The following is a 12230-nucleotide window of genomic DNA, read 5'->3' as shown; positions in this document are numbered from 1 at the left end:
CTTTTCTCCTTTATTTCTTCTGTTCAATGCAGCCATGGGGATTTGAAACCCAAACCAAAACAAGACAAAAAAAGAAGCTCCTTTCTCCAACTGCCTAAAACCTAGCTGTGCTCATAACAACTTTTGCAACCATTAATAATTCAGAAGTTTGCAATTTCTGCAGGCCTAATGGTCACTGCAGGTGCCTCACATATTTGTGTTTAATTTGCGGCTTCAGGGCCCGTTCATTGTGATTCTGGTTACCTTTACTCCACCATGTTCTTCAGTACTTGAAATTCTTTACTTCCTCCTCCTTTGAAAGCATTCATTCTAGTGTTTGGCATTAAATCTTCTAACTATTCATAGATTTTCTTTCCTTCCTTCCTTCCTTCCTTCCTTCCTGTCAAGGTGGAACATTCCTTGGTCAAGAAGTTACATGACCACAGTAGAGCCCAGAGTCTTTTTACAACACCAGTTGGGGCGTGAGTGAACAGATCAGAGGCGTTGGTTCTAGATGTTTCCCTGAAAGAAATATTGGTTCTGGCCTGGCTACTTCATTCTTGAGCTCTGTCCTCTTTTCAGGGAGCATTCATGAGGGTGTGCATCCTTTATGTTTGAAATCTTAATGATCCCATGAAAGGAATGGGTGGATTTCCACCAAATTGATTATAATGGCTTGCTCTTGGACAGAATGGTTCTTTAACCTAACATTTAAAATTTACACATATCTGGGTTTTGGGTGAGAGAGGTGGTTATGATATATCCAGACCACTGACATGACACATTGCATTATAGAACTGTTTTCAGAAGTAGCTACTCATCGAGTGTAGGATTCAAACTTGCACAACACCCTTGCTGACATCACAGCCTTGCTTTTGTAATCAAAAGCCTTGCTTTTGATAGAGACCCTCTGGGTATGACTATGATCTATGGAAGTCACTCATTATTGTCACCCCAAAACAGACCACATGACTTGCAGAACATACAAAAGAAGCTTTCACGATCATCTTTTTAGTAATAACATAGAGATGCCTGCCTCTTTGGCGTTAATGCCAAATTCTATGCACCGTGATGTTATAATGAGTGAAGCCTTTTTTTTTTTTGGACCTGGCATGGTGCCTCCCATTTCTGCATTCCAAACATGAAGCCAACCCTAAGAAAACTGATATGATGCCTTTTCTTCGCCTCTGTGTGTGCTCTTTGAACTAACCTTTACTTTCACGTTTTATGCTGTACCCACGGAGCATCTTCCACAGTTTTTCAGAGAAATATTATTTGATCAGAGAATGTCTCAAAATGCCTGGTATGTATGTGCCCCAGTGCATGCCTAGAAGCTTCCGGATTTTATCCTCGATACCGCTATTGAGACACCTTGCACGGATCCTGAGACGTTGTCGAATGTGGCGGCACATGGGTGTCGAGCAAACTAATGCGAGTTAAATCTGCGAGTCATGTCTGTTTAGACTGCACATGTATCAGCTGTGTTTACATCATTAGTACCCAGCTTCCCAATTAAACTGTTGATACTATAAATACAGTACGCAACTGTCTTAGGAGTGGGGCGCATATCAGTGTTCTTCTCCCTGCTCATTTCACTGGCTCTGAGAATCAACCACCCAATGGCAACCGCTAGGGAGGCAAACATTTGAGACCATTTCAGGGCATATGGTGTCATCGTTCCATTTAGGGAATGACACATGCTAGGATTACTTCTTGATCGGTTGGTTCTGTCTCAGCCAGATCTTGTTTTAAAGGGAGCGTTTTCGTGTTGACTGCTTAGAGGATGTTCCATAGATGACATTTGCTTTATGGTTTGGGGGAGTCTTTTTCAAGCTTCTCTGTTCATAAACATGTGTGCTTTCATGCTCTTAGGCCTGAAATAAATATAATAGCATCAGTGTGGACTAAATATTCTAAGGAGGTTATATCGAAATCACTGCTTCTGTGGACTTCACAAACTGGGGGAGTCTTTACCCTGAAATTCAGTTCACCTTTCAACGGCAAATCCCGCATTCCCCAAATCTGGAAGTTTTCTTCTTCTATTTTTAACGATTTTCTCTGCCCAAATCTAGGGCACTGAAAATGCTCTGTAGAAGAATATTCTCTTGACCAAAAGGAAATTAAGAGTGTCCACAAATTGCAGGGTGAGTTTGCTGTAAGTTTCTTGGTATTTCCATCATACCTGCTGGCAATGTAGTCCTCCCCTCACCTCTCCCAGCTGTTCTTCTTCGTTTCTCCCTATCCTTCTTCTCTGGGAAGATGAGAAGCACAGAAGCACGTCCATCCGCTCAACAAGACAAATTCAACCTGCAGTCCCCTGACCGTGTCCGTACCCTGAGGGGTAGGCACATTTCCATGACATAGCTTTGGGTTTCCTTTTTCTCCTAGTCACAACTACTTTTGTTTCAAGGTTTTGAGCTATTTCTTTCCAAGTGGAGTGTGCCTATTTTTTTTTTTCCTATCTTTCCAAGAAAGGTAAATTTGTTCTAGAGGATAGCCTCTGTCTGTTTCCAATAATTTTTTTTCTCGAATCTTAGTAGGACCCTCTTGACACTTATTCTCAGGGTTCCGCGCCGCCCCCCCCCCCCCCCCCGCAGCGGCCCATATCCTCTGACTGAAGCACAGTGGTCAGGGAAGCTGCCTCTGGTTCTCTGTGTTCTAATCATTTATTCCTTTTCTTTCCCTCCCAACCACTCTGGCCTCTGCTACATGGAGGCTGCTTAATGCTTTCCACCCAGGGGAGAGAGACAGAACACAGAATCTCCTCGGGCAATAAAGGATGTCATAAAACTCCAGGCTGCAAAAGCGAATGTTATAATATGAAAGCTCAAAATAAAGGAAAAGGAGGATGGACATATTCCTTCATGTGGTTCTGTTTACTTTTTAATCACTAGAACGAGCACTTGCCCTCACTGTGCATCAGGGTAAAATTCCCCTCATAGTTTTCCTGGACCACGTCACATACTTTTATGATACCCTCTCCCACCTGCACACTCAAAAATACCCACTGTATTTCATGCAATCTAAGAAAAAGGAAAGGACCCCCAATGTCAGGGGAAGAGGCTCTTGAACTCTCAGATGCTTCTGGTTTCGGGGTCCCTGTTCCCTTATTTTTAAAGTGTGAATCACGAATTGCTTGATGTTGCTTTCTCAGTAGGACTATGAGATTTATCAAATCAAAAAAAATACAAGATAACAATAGCTGAATTTGAATTTTAGATAACATATTTTATTAAGTATAAGTGTATCTTAAATATTGCAGGGGATGTAATTATCCTGAAAATTTTGAAATTTAAATTTAACTAGGCATCTGTAATTTAGTTGGCTGCCCTATTTGTAATCTGGAACCATGTCTGAATGCTTGAATATGTCGAGTTGCTTTCACTTTTTATAGAGCCTATTCCTGCTAATTGTCTAAAATCTATTTGTTTGTTTAACAAAATGAAGAATCATCTTGAGAGAAGTACATTTTGGCCTCAGGGCTAATCACAGCTATGCTGGTGTCTTGATTATGATGGATGTCCACATGGTGGATCTTGCTTTCATCTGTTTGTACTTGACTTCTCTTATATGGCCTGGCTCTTACTGTAGCTTATACAGGGGTCAAAGGCCACCATCCTCACCATCAGATTCCACTTGGACATTTTACCATCAAAATCCCACCTCATCAACGGTGCTTCTCCCAGTGGCTAGTGGAGTAGCCTAGAAGGGTCAGTTTATACTCCAGCCAGTTTTAATCTTTGCTGTTCAGTGCCTGGGAAAGCAATTGTGCACACATAAAGAAAGGAAAATAGAACTAACCACCTGACTACACATTTTGCACCAGGCCCATACTATGACATCTCACTCGGTGGGGTATCCAGTAAAATAGAAATCATATGTCTGGTTGTGCTTTCTCTTGGTTCAAGCACATCACTAAGGATAAAACAACATCAAATGTCTATCCCTGATATTAAAAAAAAAAAACAAACAAACTCTGACTTGGGGTACAATTACCAATGTGCATAGTATGATTTACTCCATTTCTCTTGCTTATAAAACATTTCTATTTCTTTGCAGCAATTTGGTAAAATCTTAGATGTTGAAATTATTTTTAATGAGCGGGGCTCAAAGGTAAGCGATTTAATTTACTTTAGGACTGTTTAGCTTATTTTTAAATGTTTGCTATGGATAATGGGAAACAACTGCACTCTTTTAATTAGCACATTGTGAAAATACACTTCAGTGGGAATTCCTTTAGAGACCTTCTCCAGTTTCCAAAATGGTGGGAAATACATTGGGTTCAGTTTAAATGTATAAGGGGGTAATTTAAAATTGCTGTTTTATACCTATCTATCTATCTATCTATTTATCTATCTATCTATATATATATATATATATCAAGTTTCCAGAGGAAAATTACCCATGCCTAAAAAATAATGTTGTTGCTACATTTTTGTTTTTCAGTGATAATTATGTTCTTTATATTAAAAAGTGAGTTGATAGTCTCATGCGCAGGTAAATATGTGATTATTCTGTATTAATAAAGTGCAGTTATTTTCCTGGGTTGTAGGGGAGAAAATTTCATATACACCAACCTTTTGAATATAGTTTTTTTCATTAATATGTTTACCACTCCACCTTTTGCAATTTGCCATTGCTTTGAATTTGTTTTTGGTTTTTGGTTTTTTTCCATGGGAGACCAATTTTTAAGTCGATTTTCCTAGACCTAAGCATGTTAGTAAAAATCAGGGTGCTGGAAAGGCTCCAGCACCTTCAGCATGGAAATATGTTGGGGGAAGAAAAGGCCCAACTCTCTCAAAGCATCCCGTCTCTCAGAGGTCATCAAAATGAGGTCCCCCCGAAGAGCAGCACCTAGGAACGTATCAGAAATGCAAATTCTCGGGGTCCAACCCAGACCTACTAAATCAGACGCTCAAAATGGGAGCCCAGCAGTCTGTGTTTCAACAAACCTTCCAGGCCCGTTGTTAAAGTTGCAAACACTGTGTTTTCCTGTTTTAGACAAATGCCAACACTTCATCTAAATGCAGAATGCCCCTTTGCCCACTGGTGTTTTGCGGTAGCTAAAGTGTCCTCATCCCACGGGCACGCACAGAAAACTCCAGGGCTCTATCAGAATCTCCCCTGAGGAAAGCAGTGCATTCAGCTTAGCAGCAGATACTGAGTGATAACAGTCCTGTCAGAGGACTCAGAGAGTGACCTCAGCAGCCAGAAAGTGACCACTTTCGATAACTCTACCCGGTTTCCAGAGTGCTTGTCCCCGGGCTGAAAGGAATTCTAAGCTCCCTTGCATCCTCAGACTGTGAAAGTGGATATTGGGACAAATTGCTTATCAGATACAGAGAGATACTGGATTTAGCCCCATAACTTTCCTCACGCAGGCAATTTGGGACAAGTCAGTATCCAGGAGGGTTACAAGAAGAACTGGTTTTCTCTAAGGGGGCAGGCAAGTGCTAGCTCTCTTGGGCACAACAACCATCTCCTTCCCATGAAGCAAACAATTGCATGTATTATTCTTTGGGCAGTCGGCACCCTTTCCCTCCTGGATAGGATGATGCAGCTTGATGTGAGGGAAGAAAATTCCAGTATTCTCCTCTCCACGGCCAAAATGATGATGCGATATGCTGGATGAGGAGAAAAAAAATCAATTCATTATACTCTCTGATTCTGCTAGTGCAAGGGTCTTCTTCTCCCAAAATTTCAGGTATTTTAGTTACTCTTCTATCAGTAACGTGACCTCTAGGCTGCGGGAAACATAAGTTAATTCTCTTTCTGCTCCTTATATGAAAATCATCATAAGAGCTGTTTCTATACCTGCAACGCAACGTGCATTAAGAGAAAACGTGCCCAGGGACGCCTGGCTGGCTCAGTCGGTAGAGACTGCGACTCTTGATCTCGGGAGTCAGCGTGGTTGTGAGCTCGAGCCCCACGCAGGGTGTAGAGATTACTTAAAAATAAAATCTTAAAAAAAAAAAAAAGTAAGAAAAGAAAAGGAAAAAAAATGTGCCCAGCCTAACTAATCCTTTTCACTCAGGCCTGATGCATTCTTGGCAAAATCCTAGAAGATGACCTGGAATGTTGGCCAACTTTCTTGTAATCCTGGGTCTGTGGCGCTACTGCTTTTAAAGGTTTTTTTTTTTTTTTTTTTTTTAATTTATATTTAATTTATATTTTGTTTTGTAACTTTGGCCAGTTGGAAAAAGCTGTTTAATTCCTTTCGAGAGCTGTTTTGGGACATTAGAAGAATATCGTTTGCTATTTTGAAAGTACAATGGAGGTACTATTTTTAATACTTCCTCTGTCATTGCCATGATTAGCCTGTCTCTGGGGCTTTAGCAGTGAAGACTGTTTAAGTTTGCCGCATCCAGCGACTGACTTTGTGAACCCGCTTTCTACTTTTGATTAGGAGACATCAAGAATAGCCTGGGTGGGTAGGCTCCCTCCGAAAGAGGCGGTCTGGCAGGTGCCGGGGGCTGACTGTTTCGGTGTGACTGGAGTGTCCTCGAGACAGTCCTTTGGGGAACTGCTAAATGGGGACAGTAGCTCACACAGGGATATTTTTCAGACTTGACATTATCGTCTGCAGGAAAGGGCCTTATTTAAAGGGACATTTCCATTTAAATGGTTGAGAAATCTGAACCACTGTTACGACCTCCTGTTCAGCATCTGGTGTAGGAGAAGCAGGCAGGAAGCGGGTGGGCCCTTCAGAGCTAGGAGTTCCCCGGTCCCCGAGGCAGGTCGCTCAGTGCTCAGTGAGTATGGCTGTGTGTTCTGGGTGTTTGGTGGGTGTGTGTATGTGCGTGTGTGTGCACGTGCACGCGTGTGTACCCTATTCAAACACAGGTACTATCTATGTTCTCCTGAGAATGTATAGCATAAATAGCTCATGGGTACATGGATAGCAAGTACACAGGGAAACCACACTGTAAAAAGACACGCCAGACTCTGAAAATGAGAATTTGATAGCACTTAGGGGTGAGAGATCCTATCATTCATTTTTTTCCTTTTAGGAGATTTAAAAACATTTTGGTGAACTCTGAAACGGTGTATGTGGGGGATACAGCCAGAGAGAGCTACTTCTTAATATACCCGGGAAATATGCAGTCTGATCTTTGATTCAGTAGATTATCTGTGAGGACTGGTTCCATCCCAGGTGCAAGAAGATGGGTGAATCCGTGGCGAGTGAGACCGAAGTGATTCTCGGAGACTTTCCTGAGTGGTGGGGGAGACAGACCACGTAGACCAATGACTGTGTGCTGTGCTCTGGGCAAGTGGGCGGCTGCTGAGAGGCTGAGCAAGCAGACCGATACTGTTAGGGGTGGGAAGGCTTTTGGGAAGAAGGGGCATTGAAGCTGGGAGTGAACATTCTCATGAGTAAGAATTTCCCAGGGAAGGGAAGGAGAGAAGGTGGTCCTCCAGGGAGAGGGGGCTGCATGTGCAAAGGGGAGTGGGGAGAAGTGAGACGTGAAGCTCTGAGTCCCACAGAAAAATGCATCTTTAGACTCGTGTCCACAGCTCCCTTCTTATACATAGTTCTCTGCACCAGCAACTAGAGGATTTTCATTGAAGATGAAAAACCAGCGCACTCTTCTGTCCCGGGTGCTTCAGAGCCTTTATTTAACATATAAAATGTTACAGGTGCATTAATACAAAAAAGGAAGCTATCACCTAAACACATACCACAAAACCAAAACAGAAAAATAACTGGGATATGGAAAAAGGTCAGAATAACAATTCACAAGAGATTTTAAAATAAGCAAGTCACACTGGCCTGGCGGTCCATCTCGGGATCCCCATTAGTATGCTTTCCCACGTGGGGTGGCACATGTCACTGTCACCTCACTGGGTCTTTTCTCCAGCAACCTTGCGCCTTCTCTCGGCCCCACCCCTCTACTGAGGTGAGCCCTGGGAGCAGTGCGTCTCCTGCAGCAAAGAGCGCCTGGTCCGAGCCCTGTGTGCCCCGCACGCTCTAGAATGTTAAGGGTTCCACATCCAGCATTGCACCCAGCTCCTGTGCTCTCAGGCCAAGTCCAGAATGTGCTTCTTCCGTTCCCCTTCTAAAGGCTGAGATAAAAATATCCAGAATGTTTTTCAGAATTCCAAGTTGTGGTTTCCTTGAGATAGAATTCTGACCTTGAGGCAGGATAAGAGAAACAGCCTCAGCACCAGTTTCAAAGAGTTGCCCAGCACCTGCAGTTGGCAGAGGGAACCTGAATGTGGCCAGGTAACTGGCATCACTCTCAGATGAGAATTCTGGCGATCTTCTGACCCAGGGAGGCCAGGTCCCTTCTTGCCTTGGGGGGGAGGTGTGACTGTCCAATGGAAGAGGTAAGACAGTCCCTTTGGTATTTGGGGACTGTGTCTGGAACAAGCACTTCTGAACCCAACGTTCTAGAATCTCAACTAGTCATCTCAGCAGCTGGAAATAAGAAATATTGAGGACCTAAAAAAACAAAACAAAACAAAACAGAGAAAGAGAGCGGAATGTAGCAGAAAATGAAAGTAAGACTAAGAAGCGTCCATATATATTATCTTACTTCAAAACAAAGTGAGAACACGGGAATGTAGTGAACTTCACATAGGTTTCAAATCCTATTTCTGTCTCCACCTTCATGTCTCCCTGATGCACATAGTGCTGATTTTAGGCCAGTGTGGGTTGCCTTGGGGTCAGATGAGAACCACAATGACGTGATTCTTTGGGATGATGTATGGTGGGTGGCTTCATGAATGGTGCCCATGGACAGCAGTGATACCACCAAGCCCTCCATCGATAAGACTCAGACTGTGGATTTTCTCTGCTTGCCTAGTGAGAGAATTGCCCCTGATGCAGCCAGAGTCCTCACTTCCCTTATTTGTTAGATGTATGACATTCTGTGCATGCCAGAGAGTTCGGTTTTGAGGGGACAATGGCTGTACCCCTGCACCTAAGATCCAAATCACCAAGTCAGACAGATACTCATCTCTGAAACTCACTCCACTCCATAAGTTGCTCATTGGAAACCGGCAACATAATATTCTACCTCATACAAGGAACTGGAACTTGCCTTTGATGGTGGTTGGTGATATGAGAGGCCATGGGAATGCAGCTGCTGGGCTGTGCAGTAGCTTTCTCAGCAGACAGATTTCTGGGCTCCACTCTGGGATTCTGATTGGGTAGCTATGTGGCGGGGCTCAGGAATCTAAATGTTTCATATGCTATGCCCCCTGCTTCCTTTCACTGTGCAACCAAGTTTGGGACCCTCTAAGCAAGAGTCAGCGCCATTAATAGAGCAAAGCCTTCAAATTCTGTCTTCAGTCCATTGAAGAGCTGTTATTTCAAAATTCATTGGTTAGCCTAGTATATTGGGACACCTCACATGGGTGTACCAGTGATGTATGAGACAAAGTTATATATGCTCCTTCTCTTATGGAGCATAAAGGCTTATACTGATCAAATCATCCAGACTTACGCTAATCACAGATCCTCACAGTGGGACATATTATAAAAGATTTTTCAGTCCAGTCCTCCAAAGTAAAGCTGCTTATTTTTTCTCTATAGAATTCTGTCAAATAATCATTTAATTTAGCATGAATCCACCCACAGATGGGATCTCCTATAGATGAGCCCATATTGACTTTGGAAAGTTCTCTCTTCGGGCAGACCATAGGCCAACACCTCTCTGAATACCCTAGCTTTGGAGATCACTTCAGCAACCTACTGAGGGGTTGGGAGTTAGCGTTAGTTGGTTATGACTACTTGTTATTTGTAATTACTGTCTGTTTTATCAGTGAGACTGAATATCAGACTGTCCCAACTAAGCTAAAAACCAGAGTGTCCCTTTATTGAAGTTTACCCAGTTGCAAATAGGAGTCCCAACACATTGCATTGTTTCACCAGAATGAGCTGGGCAAATTTACACTGGAATGGTTTCAAAAGGTTGGTGTATATTTCTGAACAAGATGTACAAATATTTTTAGGGGTTTTAAAAATAATGTGTCATATTTTCTGTACTCTTCTTAGGAACAGTGTCAGTGAAGAAAAAAAGGTGGATTTTGACAATGTGACGTTTAGTGGGGTTGTTTTTTGAGGCTGAAATATTAAAACAAAATATGCCAGTGGTGAAGTAAAGGGTCTATTTGTTGTCTATCAGTAAGAGAGGAAGTGCCCAGAGTGTTTTGTGAATAATATTCTCTTAACAAAGCTCCTTTATTTTCTACCTGTTGATTTGACAAATGAATATCAAGATAATGTCTTAGAACATTATGATACGTACATACATTTCCCGTTTCAGTTAATGAAGTAGCCTGGAAAGTTGACAAATTCAGAAGCATATATGTTTTTGAGGGGAGGGGACAGTATTAATATAAAAAAGCGCTACTTGAACTGTTTGCATTATTAATCAATTGATGTTTATTTCAATTCATTTCATGTGATTATTTTGTTTATTAGATCAAAGAGTTTAAGATTTATTATGAAAAAGCTCTTTCCTTTTTTTTAGTCTTCTAATTTTTATTTTTGAGAAGTTAAGGCTGTAAAATTGACAAATTTGAATAACCCTAAATTGCATGAAGAAGAGATGTTCTTAAGACCACACGGCATGACTCTGTAGGCAATGTTAGAAGATTTTGGCATTCATTGTTGAATTTCGTGCACACGTTTTATTTTATTTTATTCTTAATTTGCATGTCAAGAAAGTGGTTCCCTTTTTTTTCCTCGTTATTTCATTTTCTTCTCTGTGAAGACACTGTAAATTTATTTTGATCTCATTTTCTTTCCGTTAGACTTATTTTCTTCTGTAGTGACATTTAGAAAGGTATTTTTGGTATCATTTTTTGAATTCTTCAGGGGTTACAGCTAACTGGTGACAGAAAAAAAATCTTGTTCACATTTGTCGCTTACTTATTGCACATCTTCGTATTCTTATAATTTCTCTAATTTGCATGTTACAGAACTGAAGCCAGGACAAGAAATAGAAATTAAAGCGAGAGAACGTTACACAGTGGTCGTTGACTGGAATAATAATCTGCATGTTGTTTTCCCCTTCTCCCTCCTGCATGCAGGGATTTGGTTTCGTAACTTTCGAAAATAGTGCCGATGCGGACAGGGCGAGGGAGAAATTACACGGCACCGTGGTAGAGGGCCGTAAAATCGAGGTGCATGTTCAAAATATTTTCCTTTACATCTTCTTTATAAATGTCTGCTTCACGCTCATTCGTTGTTCCAGATGCATCATTGTGTCTTGTATGTGACCCTACTCCCTTCTCATTGTTTATATATATATATATATTTATATTTATATATAAAAAGGAAAACTGGCCTTACTTTTTTTTAAAATTTTACTTTATTATGTTCTTATTACTGATGAAAGGTGAATGGCAAAAGTGAGACAAAAAGAAAGGTTACTCTGAACTTTTTTTTTTAATTTTCTGTGTTTTATAATTGATGGGTGCAGTAGGTTCCAAACAGTGGAGACAGTATGCAGAACAAAACAAAAAACAAAGCAGTTCTTTTCTTTTTTTTTTTTTCTTCCTTTTTTTTCTTTTTCTTTCCACTGCAGGGTTGACGAGGGATCCACAGTGGTGTCCAAATTGAGTCAAATGGTGAAAGCAGTAGCATTCGGAAGAACAATTGTTTCTTAAAAAAAAAAAAATGAGAGGTCTTTGTCACTGAACCTTTCATTTTTTGTTTAAGAAGCCAGTTTGAATCTTTGCCTTCTTTTGATAATAAAGTGACTAACCAAACAGGATTTCCTGTTCAATATCTGGCCCCTCTTCACTGAAAAATAAATAAATAAATATAAATAAATGCTAAAATTTCAATATTCAGAATCTAGTCTTTCTACCACTGGATCTCCCTCAACATGGCCACAGGGTTATATTTGTTAAAACTTTAAAAAAAAATACCAGTTAAAAATGCTTTAGTCTTTGGAGTAAGATGTTGCATATTTTGCCTTTCGTTTTCCCCCCCCCTCGACGATAACGCTTAGGCCCCTCACCAAACTCTCAGTAACCATGGTAACTGTATACAAACCCATGCTGGCGATGGTGGTGAATGGTAAGTGGTGAAGTCCATCTGCCGCTTCACGTATTTAGTGCTGATTATCTCTATACATATATATACCACGTGGATTTTTTTGACTTGTTGTATTAAGTTTTCTTGATGCTCTATTTTTTTGGGTACCGGTACGCCTGTAATTGAGTGTACGTTCTAAGCGAGCCTGGGAGGCACTGACTGGATTGAGATATGATAGTGCACATCTTACTCAGATTGT

The 12230-nt window shown here is 41.2% G+C and overlaps 1 protein-coding gene across 33 annotated transcripts in view; it reads left to right on the top strand.

Moving 5' to 3' along the window:
* The window catches only part of RBFOX1 (RNA binding fox-1 homolog 1), a 1991091-nt gene that overhangs the window by 1871561 nt on the left and 107300 nt on the right, over positions 1-12230 (top strand). For all 33 annotated transcript variants that reach the window (XM_078074844.1, XM_078074845.1, XM_078074837.1 and 30 more), the window contains 2 exons: positions 4039-4092; positions 11020-11112. In XM_078074844.1, the coding sequence (XP_077930970.1) occupies positions 4039-4092; positions 11020-11112 (147 nt within the window). The remainder of the gene's footprint in view (positions 1-4038; positions 4093-11019; positions 11113-12230) is intronic.

Source organism: Halichoerus grypus, chromosome 6 (genome assembly GCF_964656455.1).
Source record: "Halichoerus grypus chromosome 6, mHalGry1.hap1.1, whole genome shotgun sequence".
Classification (NCBI taxonomy): Eukaryota; Metazoa; Chordata; class Mammalia; order Carnivora; family Phocidae; genus Halichoerus; species Halichoerus grypus.
The sequence above is the reverse complement of the archived record's forward strand: the minus strand, read 5'-3'. Positions and strand labels throughout refer to the sequence as shown.